The sequence below is a fragment of the Bos indicus genome, chromosome 15, assembly GCF_029378745.1.
Source record: "Bos indicus isolate NIAB-ARS_2022 breed Sahiwal x Tharparkar chromosome 15, NIAB-ARS_B.indTharparkar_mat_pri_1.0, whole genome shotgun sequence".
Classification (NCBI taxonomy): domain Eukaryota; kingdom Metazoa; phylum Chordata; class Mammalia; order Artiodactyla; family Bovidae; genus Bos; species Bos indicus.
Window position 1 is genome coordinate 35,322,501 of NC_091774.1, and position 26,282 is coordinate 35,348,782.

General features: G+C 52.0%; 1 protein-coding gene across 1 annotated transcript in view; it reads right to left on the reverse strand.

Moving 5' to 3' along the window:
* Positions 1 to 26,282, reverse strand: part of OTOG (otogelin) — a 90,202-nt gene that overhangs the window by 61,277 nt on the left and 2,643 nt on the right. The window contains exons 4-23 of the mRNA XM_070803223.1: positions 25,007 to 25,085; positions 24,124 to 24,216; positions 23,803 to 23,957; positions 20,990 to 21,108; positions 19,332 to 19,537; positions 18,380 to 18,510; positions 18,010 to 18,116; positions 17,501 to 17,610; positions 16,970 to 17,098; positions 15,999 to 16,107; positions 15,683 to 15,729; positions 15,057 to 15,202; positions 12,729 to 12,861; positions 11,415 to 11,592; positions 9,343 to 9,467; positions 8,248 to 8,460; positions 7,440 to 7,632; positions 5,932 to 6,006; positions 5,652 to 5,695; positions 3,986 to 4,139 (exon numbers count right to left, since the gene is read on the reverse strand). Of these exons, the coding sequence (XP_070659324.1) occupies positions 3,986 to 4,139; positions 5,652 to 5,695; positions 5,932 to 6,006; positions 7,440 to 7,632; positions 8,248 to 8,460; positions 9,343 to 9,467; positions 11,415 to 11,592; positions 12,729 to 12,861; positions 15,057 to 15,202; positions 15,683 to 15,729; positions 15,999 to 16,107; positions 16,970 to 17,098; positions 17,501 to 17,610; positions 18,010 to 18,116; positions 18,380 to 18,510; positions 19,332 to 19,537; positions 20,990 to 21,108; positions 23,803 to 23,957; positions 24,124 to 24,216; positions 25,007 to 25,085 (2,546 nt within the window). The remainder of the gene's footprint in view (positions 1 to 3,985; positions 4,140 to 5,651; positions 5,696 to 5,931; positions 6,007 to 7,439; positions 7,633 to 8,247; positions 8,461 to 9,342; positions 9,468 to 11,414; positions 11,593 to 12,728; positions 12,862 to 15,056; positions 15,203 to 15,682; positions 15,730 to 15,998; positions 16,108 to 16,969; positions 17,099 to 17,500; positions 17,611 to 18,009; positions 18,117 to 18,379; positions 18,511 to 19,331; positions 19,538 to 20,989; positions 21,109 to 23,802; positions 23,958 to 24,123; positions 24,217 to 25,006; positions 25,086 to 26,282) is intronic.

Consider the following 26,282-nt stretch of genomic DNA (forward strand, 5'->3'; position numbering starts at 1 on the left):
GATGTATGGCAAAACCAATACGATATTGTAAAGTAATTAGCCTCCAATTAAAATAAATAAATTTATATTAAATAGAAAAAAAGAACCTGCCTGCCAATGCAAAGAGACACAAGAGATGCAGCAGCATTAGATCCCTGGGTTGGGAAGATCCCCTGGAGAAGGAAATGGCAACCCACTCCGGTATTCTTGCCTGGAGAATCCTATGGGTGGAGGAGCCTGGAGGGCTGCAGTCCACAGGGTCGCAAAGTCGGACACGACTGAAGCGACCAAGCACACGTGCACAGCAAACTATATGCTTACGATCTGTGTGTTTTACGTATATATTGATTGGAAGCTCCATATTTAAGCCAGGGGGTCATCATTTTGTTGAGGATGCCCCAAAATGTCAGTTTCTGGAGGAATTTTTTTTTTTTTTTTTTTGCCCAGCCAATTTTCAGGATTAGAATCCTCTTCCCTTTCTGACCTGGGAGGCAAAAACTTTGATGTCACCATCCCAGGAACCAAGCCGGGGAAGTGGGCTGGGCCCCAGTTGGCTTTCACTCATCTCCCTGTCGTCCCTCTGCATCTCATCCCTGCCTCTGTCCCCAGGATCAAAGTCTCTGATTTGACTTTTCTAGAAATTCTTACTGTCTTTCTCCTGCTGGATGGGGTAAGGGAATCTGGGCATTTAACTGCTCCTTACACAGACTTGCCACTTATCCCACTGTCTTGCTCCCACCACCGGCTCTTCTGAGATGCCTGGAGCGTCCTGTTCCTGAAGCTGCCAACACCGGGTAGCCTGCTTCTCCTTGGCCTTCCCCTCTACAAGCATCAGCGTCAACCTCTGCTCTGCAGGGTCAGTTTCTACGTAGCCACCCTGGTTCCTTCTTCAAAAACTATTGGCCTATCTCATGCCACTGTCACCCCATTCTCATTCCCTTTGTCCCTGGTGATGTATACATTTTTTTTAACTCCATTACCAACATTTCATTGTGGTTGCTAGAGGAAAAAATAAAAAAGCATGTGGTTATGTTCTACCTGAGGCCATTTAACCTTTCTAAGTCTCCGTTTTTCTCACAGGTAAAAAGGGGATAATAACACCTTCCTCCGAAGGTCATCAAGAGAATTTAATTATAGACCTGGGCACACTGCCTAGCACTTGGTAGATACACGATAAATACTGGTTTCTTGTCCTTCCTTTCCCCATAATTGAATCAGACACCAGTGATGGACGGCTCATCACCTTCCATCTTCACCCTCAGGCCCTTCCTTGCCACCCACCATCCACGGCTCCCTCTTGGGCTTTTGCAGACCTGCGTGTATCCTTAGCACCTTCTGTGTGCCCACCACAGACAGGAATATGCAGGGAGGAGCTCTGGGCCTCAGTTTGTGGAGCTCTTTCTCCTTAACTGCTAAGGGAGTCTCTCCTCAGGGGCATTTGCAAATGCATAGAATCCAAGTAAAGGAAGACAGTGCTATCACTCACATAGAGTGCTTGCTGCTGCTAAATCGCTTCAGTCGTGTCCGACTCTGTGCGACCCCATAGACGGCAGCCCACCAGGCTCCCCTGTCCCTGGGATTCTCCAGGCAAGAATACTGGAGTGGGTTGCCATTTCCTTCTCCAATGCATGAAGGCAAAAAGTGAAAGTGAAGTAGCTCAGTCCTGTCCGACTCTGAGCAACCCCATGGACTGCAGCCTACTGGGCTCCTCCATCCACGGGATTTTCCAGGCAAGAGTACAGGAGTGGGGTGCCATAGAGTGCTTACTCTGTGCCATTTTCCAGATGAGGAAACTGAACCTCAGGGAAGTTAATTGGCCCACCCAGTAAGAGGTGGAATCAGGACACAAGCCTGACTCCAGAGTCCATGCTCCTAACCACTGTGCTACATTGCCTTGTGACCCCAGAGCCCTTGGCTCAGCATCAAGATGCAGAAGAATTGGGAGCAGCACAGAGAGCGCCAGATGCCTGCAGGAGCCCAGGAGCAATACACACACCCAGAGATTCTACGAAACACTAGGAGGGTGGCAGGGGGACCAGGGACCCAGAGGGGCCCAGGCAGGGGTTGTTACTTATCACTGGGAGCCCTATCCCAGCTCCCAGGAGAATGTTCCACGATGCCAGGAAGTGCCTGTCCTTCCTTTACAGTTGAGACTGTAGCAATTTCCCTTTGACAAGCCCCTGTGGAGTGTGGAAACTCCTCAGAGGGCATTTAGCGCAGAGCATGAGTCACTACAGCAAAGATGCCAGGAGCTGATAGGGGTTCAACACTAACAAGGGGAAGAGGACAAGGTTCTCTGGAGAACTTAGTGCGAGCAGCTCCTCACAGCTGTTGTCTTCATCAGATCTCACTAGAGTCCTGCACGGTGGGTGTTAACTGCCCTCAAGTCACAGAATGACCAAACTCAGGCTCATAAACATTAAGTGACTTTTCCAAGATCACATAGCTAGTGACAAACACTAAGCCCTCTGGACTGTGGATGCTCTTGGCACAGCACCAGGGCATGGATTGAACTTTGAGAGGCTTGGAGCAGAGGAAGAGGATTCAGGTACTGTCCGTTCAGACTAATCCTGCAAACAGCAGTGGGGCCTCACAGGCAAGAAGACTGTTGCCCAAGTGGTCATGTCACTTGTCAAAGGTCACCCAGCCCTTGGAAACCTTCACATCCTAGCCTACCCTTCACAGCCTGGGGATTGAAAAGGGAACCCCACTCTGGTTTCAGGATCTTTTGAGTTAAACTAATCCCTAATGTCAGGCATTGCTTTAGAGGCTTGCTCTTCAACGTATGGTCCCCAGACCTGCAACATTGGCACCTCGTGGGAGCTTGTTATTAATAGAAATGCAGAGTCTCAGGTCTAGGATCCTGTGCGAGTTCTCCAGACCTCACAGGGGTCCCTGGTGGATGCCTTTGTCTGGGAAAGGGCAGGCTCATGACCTATATCATGACCTCTGTGAAGGGGACTAGACCCCAGGCCTCCCAGAGCCAGCATGCTCTAACCGAAGGGTAGGGTTTGGACTAAGCAGAGTTGGATTCCGGTCATGGATCTTTGGGCAGACCACTTCCCTCCATCCAACCCTTGGCCTCAAATTCCTCATCTGCAAAATTGGAAAAATGATCCTCCCCCTCCTTTCTCCCAAGGATGCTCTGAGATTGAAAGACATCATTATACCAAAGTGTTTTATAAATAGCAAAACTCCAGCTGAATGTTCCCTCCCCTCTGCACACTAGAAGCCCTGATCCTCTTCTCACTTTCTCTGGCTGCCAGGCCTGGCCTGGGACTCCCAGCTGAGCACTGAGCTCTGCACAGGTGGAAGGACGCAGCCCCATGCTGCCAAGTCATGAGACGAGGCAACCAGCCATCTTCTCAGCCTAGACCAGCATCAGGAGTGGGCAGAGTGAGGCGCTGGGCCCTTGCAGTCACCTTGGCAAGCAGAACACCCATGAGGCAACCCATAAAAGTCAGGTAACCCATCACAGCTGTGATGGCAGCATCTCAGACACCTAGGAGGGAGACCGCTTCCACTGGGTGAGGCCTGAGCCCTAAACATGGTCAGAAATTTGCAGGGATGAAGGCTAAGAGCTAAACATGGGTTTCCTCTCATGGTCTTCAGCCCATGAGACCTCTAGGGCAGGCTCGGCACCCACCCATTGTGTCCTCTTCAGCACCTCATTTAATTCTCACAACCATTTCTTGAGGTAGCAGGTATTATTATTATTCCCATTTTTCAGATGAAAAGCTGAGCCTCAGAGGAGTGAGGCCCCTTCCTTGTCTAAGGCCACACATTGGTGAAAAGCAGAGGGAGGTAGACACCACTCAGGCTTGGCTTCCCACCCTCCTGTTCTTTCTCAGATTCCTCACTAGTTATAATGCTGTACCTGGGCAGCCCTGGGCTAATACCTCCCTGCAAGACTGTGTGCGGTTTTCTCTGCCCCTCACTCCACCCTGTGGTCCCTGGTTCTGCCAGCCTTTCAGGGATAGAAACCCAGGGCAACACGGAGACATACCCCTGAGGACAGGCGCATCCTGAGAGGCAGGGCCCGCGGGCTGGCACGCTCAGGTTCAGCAGCTGCTGCTCACACGTCCTCTCTCTGCTCAGCTCAGGGTCAGCATGCAGGTCGCTGCAGTTCACAAAGACCTGGCCCGCTGGGCAGGCAGCAGCTGGAAGAGGAGAGGGTGATGCTGGCCAGAGCCTGGACCCTCAGAAGGATGCTTGCAGCACCTGGGCCTGGGGTGGGTTCCTGGGAGGCAGAGGGTGGGGCGGGCAGGGAGACCTGGGGACCTGCATCTGGGGGATACAGGCAGAGATGGGGCTCTGAGGCTTTCTGCTGCCCTGGCTGCCCCTGAGGCATCCCTCGGGTTCCCAGGAGCACACGACTGTGGGCTGGAGTCGGGTGTTGTGCCACAACAGAACAACCACCACTGGTGCCACCACCAGGTGTGTCCTTTCACGGGTACTGCTCCCGGCCCGTCACCTGCATCTTCTTACTTAACCTGCCACAACTCTGCGAGGTATTACTATCCCCCATTTTCCCATATGATGGAGAGAAGCCACTTCTGCTTTCAGAAGACATGATAAAGAAAGAAGAAGCGTCCCAGAGGGACCAGAAGCAGAGCCAGGAAGCGGACAGCCACGCAGTGTGACAAAGTGGCTGGGAACGTTTAACAGCAGGAAAGTCAACTTCCCGTTCACCTGTATTTCTGTGACATATACCCACTCTCTCTCCAAAGCCTTCAGTCAAGTCGGCCTTGTACACTTATACCATGCGAGTGATCTTTCTTAGGGAGATCAATAAAATGGGGCTGAGTTCTATGCCAAGCCTGGGATGGAACAGAGAGAAAGGGATAGACACAGGAGATGAGATAAAAGTCCCAAAGAGAAGAAACCTGAGGACAGGAACTACAAAAAGAAGCACTTTCAGGGATACACAGGAAACGTGGGAAGAACGCAGGCATCCAGGTTATACAGCAAGAGAGGAAGTGAAGGCTCAGAGCGGTGAAGTGAGCTCCTCAGGGCTGCACAGGTGGTGAGGGCTGGGCAGGATGTGGAGCTGGGGTATCTGAGTCTAGGGCCCCTGCTCTTAGCCACCTGCCATGTGATTGCTCTCTGATATTCTCTGTGCTGGTCTCCACACTTAGCAGCATCCTCTGCCCTCCAAGGCCCTCTCTGAGGGTTCCAGCTCCCTGCCCATCCAAGACACTCACCGGCCAATCCACCACTGTGTCATCCAGCATCCCCACCCCAACTTCCACTGCCTGTGAGGGTTTCAAAGACCCAGCCTATCCTCCTCACTGCTGTGACCCCCACATCCCACATGGGCTGGATACAGAGTCAGCCTCAGCAGACACGTGATGGTTCAGATGGAGGAAATCCAGGAGCCAGGGGAGGTCAGGACTGCCCAGATATCCCAGCTGGTCACCCCTGAGGGAGACAGTCTCGACATCTCCTTGACAAGCAGGAGGGACAGCCTCTAGAGTAGAGCTGAGGTTGGGACAGGATCTAACAACGCCACGCTCTAAGCTGTAGCCTTTCCCGAGAGTACAAGGACTACAGTGGTTTGGCATGAGACCTGGGGCAGGCTCTCCTCGTCCTGGCCTGTCCTCAAGCTCCCAACCTTCGGATCCCCCATCCCACCACCATGAAGGAGCCCCTTCCCTCCCAATCCCCCTTACCCGGGGCTCCGCCATCACAGCTCATGACTCCATCTTTGCAGTGGCTGCAGAGAGAGAGAGAAGCACTGGGGTCAGCCCACCCAGTCACTGCAGGGCCCAGAGACCCCGAGTCACTGCACTCAGGTCACTGCGGAGCTCAGACAGACATCCCACTGCTGTCTCTCGCTCCCTGCGCAGAGAGGGAGGCTGTCACTTCATGGAAAGTCCCACCCAGCTGCATTTTCTTTAGTCAGCAACTTCCATTTAAAGACAGGAATAATAATGCCGCTAGAAAGCTCACCAGTGGCCCAGAGTTGGGACATCGCTGTCTCCAGGGGGATAATCCATTCCTTGGAAGTGGCAGGAGCACTGGTTCCTATAAAAGCCGGGAACGGAGAAAGGTGAGGTGACTCCGGAGTCAGGGCAGGGACCACCGAGGACAGGGACCCCGCCCTGCAGCCAGCCAGGGGCATTCACATCCCAGCATCTGCTCTGATAGTCCGGAGTCAGGGCAGGGACCACCGAGGACAGGGACCCCGCCCTGCAGCCAGCCAGGGGCTTTCACACCCAGCATCTGCTCTGAAGCTCAGTGCCTATACCACACGGGTGGTTAAAATATTTTGAACATCAGGCTAGGCCCCCCTTTCTCTTCCTTACAGGGGATCTGTAAAGTGGGGATCCTTACGTGACCCTTTTCATAGGTTCCTCTTTGTAGGTCATTTGAGGGCAAAGACTGTGTTTCCTCCTCCCATACCTCAAACAGCTGGTTACAGCCAAGTGCAGGCTTTGGAGCAGAGCAGTTGAAGGCTGGACGGGTTGTCTGTACTCATCCAACCCCAGTGTTCCTCACCATCTTCTCCCTCCCTAACTCCTCCTCCATCCCACATAACCCTCACAGGCTCCCCTTGCTCACAACACTCAACCTCAAGGGGTGGGGGCACGGCACACATCTGGATCTCAAGCGAGGACTCCAGCTCAGAAACGGCTCTGAGTGAATCAAATATGTCCCCCATCATTCATGTTGATGTCCCCACATTCAGTTGAATGTGATACCATTTTACAAATTAAAAAAAAAAAAAAAAAACAGGCCTGGAGGGGACCAGGGGTCTTGCCAGTCAACCCTGAGATCTTGTGAGGTCACCACCTCCCAACTGCCCCTTCCACTCTGCCCTCCAGCCACATGGAGAACGCCCACAGCCAGGTCTCAGGGTGCTCCCCGAGTCCCCTTCGCCTGGAGTACTCCTTCCTCAAATCTCCGCTCACATGCCACTCCTCAGAAAGGCCTTCCTCCTAGGTTCACCTCATGTGACAAAAGAGCAACCCCCCCCTCCCCAGGATTCCCTGGGCTCGCTCAGCTGTATTTGGCGATGTAGCTCTTGTTACCACCAGATCCGTTAAGTTTCTGTTTATTTGCTTATTTTATCTGTCTCACCACCTAGAATATGAGCTCTTGTGAAGTCAGGATTCTGTTTTGCTTGTTGCTGAATTGTCTAGAAATGCCTGGAACATACCAGATCAATCAAGATGTGTGGAAGGAGAGGGGAGATGAGGGCAGAGACCCTCTCGGCTCTGTGGGGTTGTCCTGTCTTGTGGCAAAGTCAGACTGGACCCAAGAGCCAGAGTTGGGGAGAGAGGCCTGGGTGGGAAGTGGGGAGGGTGTCCGATAAGCCCAGCTTATCCTCCAAGGCCTGCCCTGTGACTGAGGTGAAGTAGGCACAGGAGAGGCCCAGGTAGGTACCCAGTTTCATATGCTCTGGAGACCCCCAGCTTCACTACCCCCTGACACAGAGCTCAAGCCAGCCTCCTCACCTGGGGACACAGAGGTCAGCCTGGGTGTCCAGATAGGTGTCTGGTGGGCAGGCACAGCCCTCCACACACTCGTCCCCTCTGAGGTCACTGCCACCATCGACCCCACAGGCCTCAGGGCCAGCCAGGTCCTGGCAGGTCTGTCCACACGGAGCCACACACGGGCTGTATTCCTTGGTGGCCTCACAGGACAGCGCTGTAGTGAGAAATGTGACCGTGCTTTGCCTCCCTCGCACACCCACAAGTTTGTGGAGTGGGGTCACCATCATAAAGAAGAGAACCAAGAGCCAGAGAAGTTAAGACAGTCGCCCAAGGTCACACAGCAGGTCAAGGTTACAGCTGGGATTTGAACCCAGTCTGCCTCCCACTGTCCCAGAAAGGCAAAGCCACAGAGGTAGATCCCATCTCCCAAGTTCAGCCTGGACCCTATCATTGGCATTTCCTTCTCTCTGCAGGGCATTCCTCTTAGGTAGTGATTTTGTGGGGGGAGTGGAGGTCGTCCCCTGATAGTCTTGCACTCACCCCATCACTCACACATAGACACACGTACACAGGTGTGTAAATACACACACACACTCTGCCTCTCTCACTTCCACGGGCTGTGAAGATCAACTGTGCTCCCTCCAGCATCCTCTCAGGGCCCTTGACTTGGGGCTGCCCTCTCTTTACCTGGCCACCAGCCCACTCCCTGCGGTCTCCCACAGCCAGTCAGGGGGTGGGGGCAGGTGGAAACTCAGATCTGGAGCTCCGGCTCCTCCAGTGCCCTCACAGGGGCACACAAGCATGGGACACACAAGCATGGGGTGCTCACCACAGCCTGGCAGGCGGGCACGGAAGTCAACGGGGAGCCCATGGCGCTGACACAGGTGGGCGTAGTGAGCCAATGTGGCACACAGGCAGGGCTGCCCACAACGGCAGGCATCTCGGCGGCACTGCTCAAAGTAGGGCACGGGGCTCAGGTACGCGGAGCAGGGCGCAAACAGCTCCCCCGTGAGCACGCTGCAGGCCTGCAGGGCAAAGGAGGCTGGAGACAGACGAATGGGCGAGGGTCAGGGGTCTGATTTGCCTGGTGCTCTGGGCCCCAGCTTCTCCCTCCCTCCCCACAGCTGCGGGGACTGTACACAGGAGTGTGTGTGCATGTGTGTATGTGTATATATGTGCAGTATGTATGTGCGTGAACATGTGCAGGCATTCATGCAATGCATTCCTCATGTCAGGAGTCACAGGAGTGGACAAAACAGGAAACAGGCAAAAGTCCCTGCTCTCGTGTAGCAGACATTCTGGGTTGGGGAGACCGTCCCTAAACAAACAGTAAATTCAAGGTGAAGAATCTAAGGAGAGAAAGTTGAGAAGGAAAATGGGGATTGCAAGGTGGTGGCAGAGGGGAATTGTGATTTTAAACCCAGTGGTTTGGAAGGCCTCAGTGGAAAGATGTTGTTAGACTAAAACCTTGAAAGAGGTAGAGAGTCAGGCATGTGTTTATGAAGAAAGAACATTCCAGAAGAATGGAACAGCAAGTGCAAAGAGCTGGAGAGGAGACAGACCAGGCTGGGTCAGAAGAAAGCAAGGAGGCCAGTGCTGCTGAGCTAGGTGGAGGGTGGGTGTGGGGAGGAGGTGAGATAAGGGAGATGGGAGGAGAGTGCAGGGCCTGGCGGGGCCGCTGTGAGGACCTGGACTTTTGCCCTGAGATGGGGAAGCCAGTACAGATGTGTGTGCAGGTGACGGGGTAGAACGTGAAGTTTGCTTCTGCCTGATCCTCACCAGAAGGGAAGGCCCATCCCCTCCCCACAGCTCCTCCTTTCTGATCACTCCTACCCAACGTGGGCAACATCCTCATGCCCAGGCTCCCATCTCATCTCTCTCAAACCAATCCTACCCACCTGCACCCCGACCCCAACCACCTCACCGGCTTGCAGATGCACATCGCAGGGGTCCAGCCGGGAGCCAGAGACCAGCGGGGAGCAGGCAGACAGCGTTTTCCAAGAATTGCCAAAAAGCTGTGGAGTGCTCTCAGGCACACCCACTGGGGACCTGCAGCCATGGTAGAGCCACATTCACACACTGGCCCATGCACACCCAAGTGAACACACAGCATACACCCAGGTAAGCATCCACCTGCTCATGTACACATGCGTGTGCACACACACACAGAGGCAAGCATAAAGCATGAGCACCCATATTCCGATGCATGCGTACCCTCCCAAATATATGACATTCACAGGTTCACATATACCACCTGCACACACACACACACACAGCACAAATATATACAGACACGCAAACAAAAAGGAGATCTATGCAGACACATTCAAACACATACAATTACAAATGTGCAGGCATACATATACGCATCACATTTAACAGGCTCCATATGGGTTTGAGGCCATACACTAGCTCACACTCCCTACCCACCCTTGGGTCTTCATGTCAGAAAGAGAGAAACAGGGACACCAAGAACCAAACTTCACGGAGTAAGGACTTCCTTCACCCTCCTCCATGGACAGTTCCCCCAGACTCCTTTTCCCTCCCTCTCTCTCCAGGTGGGAAATAGTCACACAAGGGGCAACAAGGGGCAGGAGATACTCAAGTTTCCTAGATATCATCAGTCTCCAAGGGTTACTAAACTGGGTGTAGATGGTACAATGGCCAAAGGTCATAGGTCCGTGAGGGGCAAATTCCGCCTGGCGCCCACCACATACACATTCCTGCTCCAGAACATTGAGAACACAGGTTACACAGAACACCATTTCCACCCAGGATTCACGGCTAGGAGTATGGCAAGCAGCACACACACTAAATAAACATGGTCTGCTCCCCTCATTCTGACCAGGTGTCCTGACACCAGGCAAGGAGCTGTCCACCAGGCAAGGCAGAGTAGGATCCTACATTTTAAAATGTACCTGCATGGAAAAGCTCTCAAGTTTTTTGTATTCTTGATTTTCCAAACAAATTCTCATTTCTGGCTGAAGAAAGACTCTCACGTTTCTTTTTACATCACCCAATGCGTGTAACTTGAAGGACTGACCAGAACCTCCAGCCACCAAGATCAATCATTTGTTTTCCTTTCTGGAAAGTCTGACTTTTTCTGTCCCCTCCCAAGTTCCCAAACTATGTTCATGCCGAGGAGTCAGCATTTTAACAAGCTCTTGGGATGACTCTTTGGCACAAGAAAGACTGTGAACTCCTGCCTTAAAGAAACACGTGCTGTGCTTAATCGCTCAGTCCTGTATGGCTCTTTGCGACACCATGGACTGCAGCCCCGCAGTCCATGTCCCCTGTCCATGGGGATTCTCCAGGCAAGAATACTGGAGTGGGTTGCCCTGCCCTTCTCCAGGGGATCTTCCCAACCCAGGGATCAAACCCAGGTGTCCCGCGTTGCAGGCGGCTTAATTGACTGTGCCTTCCAGGGAAGCCCAAGAATACTGGAGGGGTAGCCTATCCCTTCTCCAGAGGATCTTCCAGACCCAGGAATCGAATCAGTCTCCTGCATTGCAGGTGGATTCTTTACCAGCTGAGCTACCAGGGAAGCCCTAAAGAAACAAATTTAAATGTAGAGGAATAAACAACCAATGATGCATATTTTGCACAGTGAGAACCCATGGGGGTTCTGGAGAAATATTAGTGTCCAGGTGCATATCTTCGGAGAAGGCAATGGCACCCCACTCTAGTACTCTTGCCTGGAAAATCCCATGGGTGGAGGAGCCTGGTAGGCTGCAGTCCATGGGGTCGCTAAGAGTTGGACACGACTGAGCGACTTCACTTTCACTTTTCACTTTTCACTTTCAAGCATTGGAGAAGGAAATGGCAACCCACTCCAGTGTTCTTGCCTGGAGAATCCCAGGGATGGGGGAGCCTGGTGGGCTGCTGTCTATGGGGTCGCACAGAGTCGGACACGACTGAAGTGATTTAGCAGCAGGTGCATATCTTAAGGGCCCCGCCTCCCCCTCTCCTTCCGGTTCCGGGGCCCAGGGCACATACAGGAAATCGTCCTGCGTGTTGCCGTTGAAGGTGCCGCAGAGGCCCACGGTGTCCTCCACCCATCGCTGGTCCACCTGCAGGTAGAGCCGCAGTCCTTCGCGGTCGTAGAGCACCCGCACACCCACATTGGTCCTCACACGCAGGAACACCGAGGACAGCCTCCGGATCTCAAAGGCGTCTAGGCACAGAAGGAGAAGGGATGTAGGAAGTTCGGACAAGATCACCCCATCCACCGCCATCACCTGCATAGCCCACACTCACCCCATACCCAGCCCAGTCTTCACACACAGTCAAGCTCTGCCACAAAGAAGTGAAGCTCTGGGTTGGTTTGGGGAGCTCTGAAGAAATCCTGGTCAATGATGAAATCAGGACCCAGGGATAAGCTACCGGAGCAGCCCCAGATGAGAAATTTCTTGCCTCCCTAAGCAATTGGTATGTTTCCTTCTCTAGCAAAAAAGAATTCTGTAACTACCCGTTTTTGGTTTTGTTTTTTTCACAGTGGCCACCAGGAAGTTGAAAATATGATTTCAGATTCAATTGTAGTAATTTTAAAATTTAGATTTAGTTGTAGTGAATTTCACATCTTTTGTGACTTGCTTTGTTTTTAAACCTCTTTACACCCCTTGTATCTTCACTCTTCTCAGCCTTGAGCCCTTACTCTTTATTTTTTCTTTTTAGTTTTTTTGATGCTATTTTATTTCTTAATCATTCTGCCATTTTTGTTAGATTTTGTGGTTCCTACAAGCTATCACAAAGTCCTTGTGAAATCAGAAAGGATAATAATAGAGTGGAAATGGAAGCTGCTGCTGCTAAGTCACTTCAGTCATGTCCGACTCTGTGCGACCCCATAGACAGCAGCCCACCAGGCTCCCCGTCCCTGGGATTCTCCAGGCAAGAACCCTGGAGTGGGTTGCCATTTCCTTCTCCAATGCATGAAAGTGAAAAGTGAAATTGAAGTTGCTCAGTTGTGTCCAACTCTTAGGGACCCCATGGACTGCAGCTTACCAGGCTCCTCCACCCATGGGATTTTCCAGGCAAGAGTACTAGACTGGGGTGTCATTGCCTTCTCCGGGAGATGGAAGAGAGTTCCATTAATATCCTTAAGTTAGGAGAAGCCATCATACTGCCATGAAACACACTTCAGTGGGGACAGAGACAATTCTACAAGTCCAGAGTCCATGTTCCTGGGACCAAGGTGTCCCCTGGCCTGATTCACCCAGTACTAGAATGTGAGCTCCTGCCCATATATCAGTGCTTTGCCAGAAGAGCCTGCGCTGCTAACTTTCAGCCAGCTCTTGTCCACCAGGGCCATACCGTCTGTGTAGGGTGGGGTGACCTTGTACTGGTCAAACAGAAGAACATCCCCTGCTTGGGTCAAGGTCACCTGCCTCCGAGGGTCCTGATGCAGAATCACTGACACTGACTGGACACAGACTCCGTCCTGGTTCTAGTGAGAGAGGAAGGCCAAATGGGAAGGATTAGTCTGTCTCCCTGCTGATCCCAACAGAGCCCTCCAAGGCAGGGATGTCAGCACAGTTTGAGGCCAGGGGCAGGCTCCTCACAGTGTCAGAGACCCAAGGGACATTAGGGGTCCTCTAACCAAATGCTCTGATCTGGGGAATGAGAAGGCAGAGGCCCAGGCTGGAGAAGGTTAGTGGCAGAACTAGGATACTACAAATAAAAATGGTAGTCAACCCTCAGGCCATGACACAGAGCAGAGCTGGGCCCCAGATGGCTCAGAGTCCAGTCTCTGAAACACTGGCCTCCCCCACTTGACTGCAACCCAGGATTTAATTTCGTCCTTTTATTGGTGTTTGTGTAGCTCTTTCCATGTGTCACACCCTGCGGAATATCAAGCTCCACTCATAAGCAGGCAGGAAATGAGCTAATATTCTCTGGGCCTCAGGGTCTCATCCCCGAAATGGGCAGTACACATTGGGTCCATTTATACTCCCCTTCCACACAATCATACATGATGAAAGTGATAGAGATAGTCCCTGACCTCATGAAGAATACACACTCGTGAGGGATACAGATTTTAAATAAGGGATTACAAAGTTGGTTAATTATTGTGATCAGTGCTGAAAACAGGTATAGGGTGCTAACGAGACTTAGCCTGCAGAGATAGGAAGGGACATCTTGGCGAATGATAATAATAGTGTAAAAATAATCACAACAATAATATAACACATAGTAATACTATTGATACAATATTATTATAGGGCTTCCCCAGTGGCTCAGTGGTAAAGAATCCGCCTGCCAATGCAGGAGACAAGTGTTTGATTCCTGGTCCGGGAAGACCCCACGTGCATAGAGCAACTGAGCCCATGCCCCACAACTATTGTGCCTGTGCTCTAGAGCCTGGAAACTGCAACTACTGAAGCCCATGTGTTCTAGGGCCTGTGCACAGCAACAAGAGAAGCCACTGCAATGAGAAGCCTGTGCACCACAACTACAGAGTAGCCCCTGCTCACAGCAACTAGAGAAAAAGCCCGTGCATGCAGCAATGAAGACCCAGCACAGCCAAACATTAAAAAAAAAAAAAAAAAAATGCTCTAAGTCTACAAACAGTAAACGCTGGAGAGGGTGTAAGAAAAGGGAGCCCTCCTACACTGTTAGTGGGAATGTAAACTGATAAACCACTATGGAGAACAGTATGAAGTTTCCTTACAAAAACTAAAAATAGAACTACCATACGATCCAGCCATCCCACTCATGGGCACAACCTGGGAGAAAACCATAATTTGAAAAGATACAAGCCTGTCAATGTTCATTGCAGCACTATTTACAATAGCCAGGACAAGGAAGCAATATAACTGTCCACTGACAGAGGAATGGATAAAGAAGATGTAATACATATATACAAGGAATATTACTCAGTCATAAAAAAGAATGAAATAATGCAAGTTTCAGCAACACTGGATGGACCTAGAGATTATCATTCTAAGTGAAGTCAGACAGTGAAAGACAAATATGATATCACTCATACGTGGAATCTAATTTTTAAAATATTATATAAATGAACTTAATTACAAAACAGAAACAGACTTTGAAAACAAGCTTATGGTTAGCCAAGAGGAAATGTGGCATAGAAGGAGGGATATATTAGGATCTTGGGATTAATATACACACACTACTGCATATAAAATAGTTAACCAACAAGGACGTACTGTGTAGCACAGGGAACTCTACTCAGTAATCTGTAATAACCTATATGGGAAAGGTATCTGAAAAAGAATGAATATATGTATATGTATAATTGGATCAGTATGCTGTACACCTGAACCTATCATAACATTGTATATCAACTATATTCCAGTAAAATTTAGAAAACAAAACCAGAAAGAATGACTCACTTTGCTGTACAGCAGAAATTAACACAACATTGTAAATCAAATGTATTTCAATAAATTAAAAAAAAACAACAACAACAACAGCCAGGACAGGGAAGTGACTCAGCCAACAGATGTTCTGGAGCCAGAACCCAGTTTGCTGTCCCCTGGCTCTGCCCAGAAACAAAAGACAGCAGGGTGGGGCTGTGGGAGGCCCTGAGGCCGTGCCCTAAAGCCCCAGCCTCTCTAGGGGGCGGCAGTCAGGGGCAGCTGGCTGGCTGGAGCCTGGGGTCCCAGCCCTTAAACTTACCAGGCCACATGGGGCATTCTGCAGCGTCACTGTGAATGTGCCCGAGGAGCGGCTCTTGGCCAGGATGTACTGACACGTGGCGGGGAATGTGTAGCGGCGGCCGTCGAAGGTCGTGAAGTGGATGTCACCAGTCACTGAACACTCAGCTGAGGGGCAGAGAGAGGCAGCTGACCAGGGGGGCTGCCCCACAGGGAGTGCCTCTGCCCTGCGGCTCTGAGCACCCAGAGGAGATGGCACCCTGTCCTCAGGAATCGGGGGTGCCTGGAGCCCTGGCCCTCCCTTTGAGAGCCCCGGTCACTGGGAAGAAGCCCCCCAGGTCTGTCTGAAGGGAGACGCAGCTCTCCTCTCCTCTCCCTCTAACTGGAGACCAGGCCCTGAGCATGGAGGCCAGTCTTGGTCCAAGCCCCCTACACTCAGGAGGGACCCCATGAAAAACCCTCCCTGCCAGGGCAGAACAAAACCCTTCATCAGTCTGAGCAGTTCTGAGAACACAAAGAGGGGCAGGCGGAGCCAATGGAACTGAGTGAGTGCCCCACCCCAGCTGCAGGCCTGGCCCTCTGAGCTCCCCGGCCCGAAAAGCTGAGGGGCTGAGAGAAGGGGTGGAGTCCAAGTGGGGCCAGACGTACCTGGGCAGACAGACGTGCTGCACACCCACCTGCCCGCAGTGCATGTGCTGAAACACAGAGACCAAGGGAGTAGGGACTCACCCCTGCAGGGCTAGGATAGATGCTAGAGGGCTGCAGAGCTCCTTCCCAGCCCTCAGTCCTCCCAGCTCTAAAATGGGTGGTGGAGAGTCCACCCACAGAGTGGATCTGATGAGATCTGTGACTCAGAGGTGCTGAGTGAGTGCCCCAGGTGATCAGGCTCCTAGAGGGGTGGAGGGGTAGTCCTGATGGAAAGCCCCAGAAGTCACCGTTCCCCTCCCCAGCAGTAGACACAGACCAAGAATTGCAGTCTTCTTTCACCACAGAGCCAGTCGGGTACAGGGTCCCATGGAACTCACAGGGACACTCAGCCGGTGCCACACAGCCCCCATCCTCGAAGATCAGCCCTAGGGTGACAGCAAAGGCCTACTTAACTCACCTCCACTCCTGTTTACAAACCTTTCATAGCGCTCCAGGGCCTGTGATAAAAATCAACTCATCCACACTCTTTCACCACCCAGCTCATTTTCAAACTTTCTCCTGTATAAATGCATGGCTCAGGTCAGATCTGAGTCCCCTTTGAGCAAATAATCCCACCTCCAGACCTTTGCTCTGAGAACGACTCACCCCACACAAAGTGCATGCTGACTAGCTTCTTCTCTCCATCTCTCAGAAGCCTGTCACTGTATCTAGAATCAACTAAGGGGCCACCTCCTCCAGGAAGCCTTCCCTGATAATCTCTCCCCACAAATGAATTTCTGTATCTTTTCTTGTTTGAACTCCTGAGCTGGTCCTCACCATATTATGCCTCAGACTGGAGTTATATATGTAAGTGTCATCACTGCAACCAGACTCAGATTCCTAAAGTCAACAACTGTATCTTTATATTTTTTTATCTCATCCTCACCAAGCAAGCTCTGCACCATTAGATGTGCTGCAGATTTATACACCATGAAAAACAGTACACAGATGGAAGTTTAAACAAATACATGTGTGATAAATGAATAAATGAATGACTGAATACCTTGTCCCCATCTACACACCTTAAAAAGCTCAGTCTCAATGAAACTAAATATCCTGATGAATCTTCAAGAGCTATGGCTCTGCCCCTACCCTTACCTCCCTTAAGCCATTCATTCACTCATTCATGTATTGTTTGTTCCTTCCTTCCTTCGTTCTACAAACAGACATGCTCTGACCCCTGGCTTCACGCTCATCTATGCCAGGCCAGAGAAATGCTGCCAGGCACCCACTGAACCACTAGCATACCGTCAGGGCAGTAGCAGCCGTCCACACAGGCTATCTCGCTGTCCACACAGGATGCCCGCGGCTGGCAGGAGGCCGGGCAGCAGGCGACGCACTCGTTGTAGACAAAGGCCTTCTCCTTGCAGAGCACCGCTTGGAAGGAAGGCAGCATAGTACGGCCTGCCTGCTCCCTTCTGGCCCCAGTTCTGCCAGGACCCAACCAGGGCCTACCCAAGCCCTGGGGGCGGGGGGTGGGGGGCAGGTAGGAGGGCTTTCTTGGTCCCAGTGGGAGCACCGGGTGACCAGGAAATTAGTGAGAGCCTGGGAGACCCTAAGAGCCACTCATTGCACTTGGTGGCCCCAGGTCAGTCCCTCCCTCTCTGAGCCTCAGTTTTCCCATCTGTCTCATGGGGATGGAACCTCAGGGCTTAACACTCCTGATCACTGTGGTTCTCAGCAGGACAGGACATTGACTTGAGGCCTGGGAATGCCACCCACAGCCCCAGGACAGAGCTTGTCTGTATCCCTCCCTGCCCACAATCAGGCTGCACCTACTGCATGACTGGAGCTGGTTCCTCCACCCCTGCAGCGGCCGACCTGCCTGGGCACATGCCCGGGCATACTCTGCCAGTGCCCGGCACCATGTGGCTTCATCGCCTGCTGATCTGTGCAGGGAAGCCGAGGATATAAGATTCAACCTGCAGCCAGCCCCCCAGCACCCAATGGAGTCTGCCAGGGCTCAGACTCTACAGCTGGGAAAGGTAGCCAGGGGAGGCAGCTAGGCAGACCCCTAGACTGGAGGTCGGAAGATCTGGGCTCTCGTCTCAGCACTGCCCCTGACTGATGAGACCCGGGGGTGGTCAGGCCCCATTTATGGGCTTTGATTGAATGAGGACAGTCTGTCCCACCCATGCAAATACATAAGCATTTCAGAACTTTGTGAAGCATATCTGTTACTGCCTGGGATCATCAAGCTCAGTGGCCCACGTGCTGAGCCCCCGCCCACTACTGGGAGAGGTCTCCCCACAGCCCAGTACCACCCTCGCTCCTGGGTCCCCACTCACTGGCAGAGATCGCTGGTACAGCTGGCCATGAAGGGCAGAGGGCTGACGTAGGCATGGCAGGTGTCAAAGGGGGGTCGCAGCAGTGCCTCACAGCGGTCATACACACCCTGGGGTGTGGGCCAGGAGCCAGAGCTGGAGGCTGGCAGGGCCACACGCGGCCCTCTGACTTCACCCGTCCCATGCAGCACCCCAACTTGGGCCCAGGGGAGAGAAAGAGGAGGATGGAGAGGAGACGGAAGGGGTGTGGACACCAACAACCTTGGTCCCCTGCAGCCAGTGACTTTCCAAGAAGTATACAGGAAACCAACCTAAGCCAGACACTAGGTGGGGTTAGGGGGCCAGAGTTGGGGGGTCAGCCCAGGAGCCACACCTGCATGGTTCCCGGGGTCTGCTGCAGGCATGGAGGGCGGGGCAGGGAGGAGGTCGTGGGACCTGGAGGCTGGTTGGGGGCCTGCTCCTGCCAGCTGTGCACGAACTCCGCCACATCATCTGTCAGCTTCCCTGTAGGGCAGAACAAACATGACCGCAGGTGGGGGCCACAGGGGAGGCAGGTGGAGCCGAAGAGATGCCAAGAGAAAGGCAGGGCATTGAAAAACCAGCCTCATGAGCTACCATTCCGGTCTGCATTTCCCTACAGAGCCATTCTCCTGAAAGAGTTGTTTGGTAAGCATAGTCAAGAATGCTCAAGACCCTGAAGGTTCCAGGAAGTGGCTCCCTGCTGCTCTAAACTCAGAAAAGCAACACCATGCCATCGAGAGGGAATGAACGTATGAGTCTGAACAAGCTCCCATGCGTCTCTGAGCATGAGGTTCCCATGTGTGAACAGGGCAAACCATCCCCTTGTGAATTTATCGCTAGGACTACAAGAGACGCTATGGGTCAAGTGTTCAGTGTGTTGTGGCTGCTCATAGGTGGCACTTTCTCTCTGGCCAGAGTTGCTATGATTTGGTCTAAACTCTTCACTTTAACTTCCTGCCTCTCCAGCTGGAGCCTTTTTCTCCCTGGCTCCCTCTGGCCCCTGCACCCTGCAGTCCCCTCAGCCCCTCCATCCCCTAGACACCTTGCAGGGCCAGCGCCACCTGGCAGTGTCCATTAGATCCTCACGCAACCTAAGTAGAAATTCTCATTACATCTATTTCACAAATGAGGAAACTGAGGTCCAGAGTGGTTAAAACACAGTTGGAAGAGGCCTCTGACCTCCCCCCAGGTCTTTATACCATGACCCCAGGGTTCTGTGCCAAGTTCCTTCCCACTCCTCCCAGCCCAGCCTATCCCCCACCCCGACCAAAACCCCTTTGGCGGCCACCTGGCCTGCGCCTCACCATAGCTGGTCACCAGGTCATCCTGGGGGTCGGCATTGTTGTTCCCACACAGCCCATGGGTCCAGCCTAGGAACTCTGGACTCATTTTAATGTAAACAGCTGAGGTGCCATCCCAGGCAAGCGTGAAGGCCGACTGAAGCCGCACGAGGACATAGCCAGCAAGCGGCTGTAGACGCAGGTTCCCCATCACGTGAGGCAGCTGGAGCCTGCAGGATACAGCCCAGAGCTTCAGGGCGTCCACACCACCTCCACCAGCCCAGGCCCTTCACCAGGGGACCACCATCCTCTACCCGCAGGACCCACCATGTGCACAGGATCAGCCTCACCCCCTGGCCACTGACACCACAGGCTTTAAGGTCCCTATTTTCCTTCCCCCTGACTTCTTGGGTGCTTGGAAGTCCACAGTCAGAAGGGGGTTTCCTTGGTTTTCAGAGTTTTAAAGTTGCTTTTCACAAGTACAATTTCCCTTGCTCTCTGGAATCACAGTGAAGACAATCATGGGATTTTGAGCACTAATAGTGGTAACTTTTTATACAAAAATTATTAACATATATTTTATTGATGGTGTTTCAATAAATAAAGGGCAGTTAGTCAAGCAGAAAATAATACTTAAAAAATAAAACTGCAATTTCCCTGGCAGGAATAAATCTTAGAGTGACTGAAATTGCCAGTTTATTTTTTTAGACAGGAGTGACGATATAAACAGACATCCACTTTGCTTATATTTTTGGTGGGAAGCAAGAAAGGAGTTGGAAGAGAAAAAGAAAAAGCCAAGAGAGAAGACAAACAGGACATGAAGGAAAGAGTTCAGGGCTCCAGCAATCTTAATATCCTCCCCTGTTTTACTGGCATAGACTCTCTTAGCCGATCTGGAATTTAGCAACATTAACACAGATGAAAATCCGGAGGAAAGCAAAAGGAGTGTCTAACCAGTCAGAGCCAGAACCAAAAGAGCCAGCTACCAAGGCTTCATTCACAGGGAAACACTGTGGATCTTCAGTTCTATACTCAGCACCAGAAAGCTTGGCTACCCCGTTTCCAGGTCTGAAGCAGGAAATGAGAAAGGGGAGAAGGGTCAGTGCAGGAGGGTCCCCCTAACAGCAAGATGAAGTGGCAGGGGACAGCCAAGGAAGGAGAGTCCAGTGAAGAAGAGGTGCAAGAAAGATTTCCGAAAGGACCATAGTCTGGAGCCTTTTGATGTAGGAAGCTGGGACTTCACCCCTTAAATAGTCCCTCAGTCATCCCTGAGGTCCCAACAAGGTAAGTGACAGTCAAATGACCCCATGCCATCAGAAAAGGGTGAAAGTGTGCTCAAAGTCTGCTCTGATGAGGTTTGAACTATATAGGATACATTCAGGAAGATTTCCTTTAACTTGTGGAAGCAAAAACCTGTTAATCATGCCTATACAGCTATCTGGGAAACTTCGCTCATTGCCTGAAAATGTATTGTCTGCAAACCCACAGGGCCTGAGAGTTCCAGAAAATCATGAGGGACTCGTCTTTCTGTAAGCCCAGCTGATCTGCCAGTATGTTTTTGCCATAGAGGTGGAGATTCTGTTTGCCCCCAGAAAACAACTCGAGAAGGGCAGATGCTCAGCCATCTCCCACCACCCACACCAGGGAGTAGGGGAGCTCAGGGCAGAAGGTGCTGGAGTTACCTCACGCCTCCACGGGTGACCTCCTTGGCCAGATGGATCTCCTGCTCGCCCGCAAAGAAGAGGCTGACAGACCTGTAGCAGGTGTAGGGGAAGGAGCCGCACTGCGGGTCGTTGTGCACCTGGGGGGGATTTCAGAGGCCACTGAGCAAGCTCCTGCCACTCACCTGGCCCCCAGCTTCGGCTATGGGCCCAGAGGCACCCTGTTGAGCTCCCACTAATGCTGGACTGCTGCCCGCGGCATGCCGAGCACCTGTCCTCTGTCATCTCTCCCGGTCCCCACAGCACCACAGGGAGGTCAGAGCTATCTTTACCTGCACCTCAGAGAGGAGGTGGCTCGTGCTCAGAGAGGTGAACTGACACAGGTGACACGCACACAGCCAGGATTCCAATCCAACTGTGCTGGCTCCCTATTTCTGGACGTTTTTTTGTTTATCCACCCCAGCTTATCCCATCAGATTGAAAGCCCAGTTATACATTCACACCATCTCACACTCATAATGAACACAACACACATCTCAAATAGGTACATCAGAGGGCACTCTCAATGTTCACACTATAAATACACACTCCTACCACCACCCTGGTAGAGGCGGCTTAGCTGTCCCCTACACACACATATCACTCCTGAGTTGCCTGACACATGCGTGTCTCCTCTGCCCCCGCTCAGACAGAACCTACACCTCCAAAGCCACAGCACCCAAGGAAAGCAGGCAGGGGCTCTCAGAGTTTAGGGAAAAGTCTGAAATGTACCTCTGCCAAATGTGAAAATCCATCCCATGAGTGAACAAACCTTCCACTAGATTATTGTTAAACATGGTTAGGCGGGATGGAGCCATTTCAACTAAAAGTAGGACCTGTCAAAGCCATTCCATAGCCTAAATATTTTTCACACTTTTGTGACCATGACCCATAGTGAGAAATATATACACATATAAATTATATAAAACAAAAAGCTTTACAAAATAATATTCACCACTATTAATGTGCAAAGCATTTCTACAATATTTTCTATTTATATTCTTTTGTCTTTTTTTTTCGCGCTGGTTATGACTTATTAAGGCTTCCCTGGTGGCTCAGAGGTTAAAGTGTCTGCCTGCAATGCGGGAGACCTGGGTTCGATCCCTGGGTCGGGAAGATCCCCTGGAGAAGGAAATGGCAACCCTCTCCAGTATTCTTGCCTGGAGAATCCCATGGACAGAGGAGCCTGGTGGGCTACAGTCCACGGGGTCACAAAGAGTCAGACACGATTGAGTGAGTGACTTGACTTGACTTAACTATGACTTATTACTTTTTCATTTCATAACTCATGAATGTGTGGCACCCCACTGGTCTAGGTAATCACAACAGATTAGTCACTCAGTCATGTCCAACTCTTTTTGACCCCATGAACCGTAGCCCACCAGGTTCCTCTGTCCATGGAATTCTCCAGGCAAGAATACTGAAGTGGGTTGCCATTCCCTTCTCCCGGGGATCTTTCCAACCTAGGAATCAAACCTGGGTCTCGTGCATTGCAGGCGGATTTTTTTTTTTTTTTTTTTTTACCATCTGAGCCACCATAAAATGATACAGTCATGATGTATGATACCCATGATACTCTGAGGCGAAGAAGGTCAGGGTCCCTGGTCCATCCAGGACCTGGCCCCCAGACAGTCCCTTGGCAGGGCTATGCCTGAGACAGAAGGGGCACACCCAGCTGGCAGAGGGGCGACACTGAGCACCACACTCTCCCCCATCTCCCAACCCCTCAGCCTAACTCCATGCTGGCCAAGGTGCCCTCCAGCACAGCAGCCTCCCCAGCTAGACCCTTCTCCAGGTAGAGACTATACCTGCAGGTGACTGCCCACTTGACACACAGGGTAAATGTGAAAATCAGATCTGTCTGACCATGAGACTGTGACTCTCACATGTGTTCATACACAAGACAAGCTTTTACTGAGCATTAATCCAGGTACTGGGAACAGCAATGGCAAAGACATGGTCCCTGCCTAGAAAACTTACATCTGAAGAGGAGACCAACCCAGAAACAGATTTTTGTAAGAGAAACACAATGATAAGGTAAGGGTGTGGAACTCTGGTTCCACAGAAAGGAGCCCCTGAGCCCACTCAGGAGGTCAGAGCATGCAAAAAATCTTAGAAGAGGTCACCCTAAGCTGAGTCACTCAGGACCTCTACCATTTCCTCTGTGGCACCACGCTCTTTCTTATCTAAGGTTCATACCATAGCATCCGGTGTTCCTTTGACCTAGAGTGTTCTCCTGTCTGTACCCAACCCTTCACTTGTCCAGCTCTAATTCATTCTTCAAATACCAACGTAAATATCACTTCCTGCAGCAGGAAGCCCTCCCCGATCACCATCTTTCCCAATAGGCAAGGTTAGGTTTCCATCACATGCTCTTCTAACTGTTTGACATTCTCCTCTATTGCACTCAGTGGCACTTGAAATGATTCATTTGACTTGATGTCTGTTTTCCCATTAGACTGTAAGTTACATGAGGACAGAGACCACATCTGTGGTGTTGTCCACAGGGCCAGCACCAGGCCTTGTGCCAGGAAAAGAGTACAACTATGCACTTAATAAATACTTGGTGAATGAGAGACTAAGTGAGTGAATGGCCAGGGGCACCCAGAAGTGAGTGGATGAGTGAGAACCACGGAGCCTTCAGCTGCCTCCAGGTGCAGAAGCCCTGGGCAGGAGCTGGGAGGGTGAAGGAAAGCGCCAGCCTCTTTAACTCTGCCGAGCAGAGCCCAGGCCAACCAAGCCTTCAGGGCCTAGAGGAACCTTCCCGGACAGGCAGGGGGCAGTGAACACCTCACCTGGACTGAGAAGATCTGCCCCTCAGGTTCATGGTGCCCCACCAGAGTGTAGCTGCCCTTCCCAGACAGGTAGTAGTAGAGGCCATCAAACGTCTCCACGTGATGCTGTCCCCACGCCCGGCAGATGCTGTCTCTCTCAGGGCCGGCATTGTATACTGAGCCAGGGACAAAAGGGCACCTCTGTGTAGCAGCAGTGGACACTGAGCCCAAGGCTAGTGGGTTCAATGCCCACTCCCTCTAACCCAGACCCCTGAGTCTCAGGTCCACAGATTTTCTTAAACCTGTGGCCCCTCCCAGAGGCAGAATGGAGCCCAGACTCACCCATCTGGCAGCGCAGCCCGGTAGCATTGAAGCGCCTGCAGTCACAGAAGGCCGGGTGCACACATTCGCCCCCGTTGAAGCAGGAGAACAAGTCTGCAAGGGAGACGCAAGGCATCGCCCCATCAAGCTGAGAATGGCAGAAGCCATTGATGCAGCACCTCCGTCACGATGGGACTCCAGACCCCCACTTCCCAGAGCGACATGGAACTCAGATCCCCATCACAGTGAGCCCCAACTTTCCTCAGGAGCTGGCTTTGATGGGGGCAGGAGCAGGGTGCCTCAGACAGCTGCCCCACCCTCTCCCTAATAGGCTGTGAAGTCTGAGTACTGACCTTCGGTATGTATCAATGGCCCCAGGCCAGCCCCACCTAGGCCTTCAGTTTCCTAAGCTAAAAGTTCTTGGCTACCAGGCAAGGCATCAAAGCTGTGAATACGGCGCATGAGGGGTGAGCAGGAGCCTGCCCAGAGCTTTTCATGGACTGCTCTTCCTCATCGCTCCATAATCTTAGGGGAAGAGTCCGTAGTGTAAACCAAGGAATGCACTTGGAATGTAGTAGAAAGGAAGGCCTCAGAGGATGAGAGGACAAAGCAGAGTGGCATGTGGCAAGGAAGGGAGCCATAATGTGAGAAGAGGGACCACAGACAGAGACCAGGTGAGTGGAGAGGCCACAAAATAGTAGAGAGAGGCTACAGACACAGAGTGATATCCAGGGGGAAAACCACCACTAAATAAGAAGCTCAACCTCACTGGAGTCAGACTGGGGACGGTGGAAAGAGACCCCCTGCAGGGAAAAGAGGTCCCAGGAGGCCCCAAGACAAGCCCCGGGCTTCCCTCACAGGCCTTTCTGCCTCCCACGAGCCCCAGGGAAGGAGGGGCACTTACAAGACGGTGCACATTTGGCCCGATGGAGCCGCCTTTCCCAGGAAGACATGGCCAAGGAGTCCAGGACTTCAGCTTCCTCCTTTTACAGACAGGAGACGGAAAATAATTCAATCAAGGGCTGACCTCAGGGATGGCGGGCTTCCTGGAGGTCACAGCCCTTCCTGTTCACTACCTGGAGGGAGGCAGGCCCTCTGCTGCTGGGTGCCCCAGTTACCCAGCCCACCTCTGAGAAGCCTGGAGGCAGGATTTTCAGGTGGCGTGAGGCCTGGTTTACACCCTCCAGAGTGGCATCTCATTGGCAGGCTGGGGAGGCCTGTAGCCTGAACACAACCCCCTCCCCTCCATGCTCCAGTGTCCCCTGGCCTCTCCTGACTCCCTCCCTAGTAAACCTTTGTATGCTCCACAGCCCAGCACAAAACCCTCCTGTCTGGAGAACAAACACAACACCTCCTCACTACAGAAACCATACGGGCCAGAGCTCAGAAACAAAGGCAGCCCCTCAATCCTGGGCAGGGGAACATCCCCCACCCCAACTCAGCCTTTTGGGCTCTTCTATCAGCAAAAACAATGCCTCACGGATCACAACCCGCAGTTGGAACTCGTCCGAGTCAGAACTCTCCCCGATACCACACAACTGAGGACAAAGGCAAAGCCCCGCTGAGATCCTGTTTTCCAGACCAGAAGCCCCATCCCATGGCCTCTTGAGATACGAACATCTGAAATCAGGACTTCCCCGAACATCATTTCACTGTGTTCAGTCCCTCTCAGAACTCCAGCCTGAGCGTCTGAAGTCACCTAGGACCGGGACCCTTGGCACAGTAGGATCCTCACTCTCAGGGCCTAAGTCCTCTCACTTGAACACCTTCTGGGAGTGGGGGCCCAGCCTGGCCCAGGTACAGGGAACACGTGCTCACAGAGCTGACAAGGCACGAACCACACTGAGGGTGTTTGTCTCATGTATTTTCTCCTCACTGTCACCTCCTCATCCCTGGGCTAAATCCCCAGCGTCTTGCAAAGACTAGGAACACAGAAGTATTCAGAACCCTTGGTCCCTGGAGCCCAACCCCAGCTCTTTGTCCCTCCTGTGGGTTGTACTTCTCCATCTCCTGCCTGGCCTGTGCTGCAACGAATCGAGGCCATTTCTGGAGAAGAATTTTAAATCCTTTCCAAATGATTCATCTTCAGTATAGATGGGGAGTTCTTAATCATTTTTATGCCATGAATCCCTCTGACAATCTAGTGACGATTATGGGCCCCTTCTTGCAACAGATGTTTC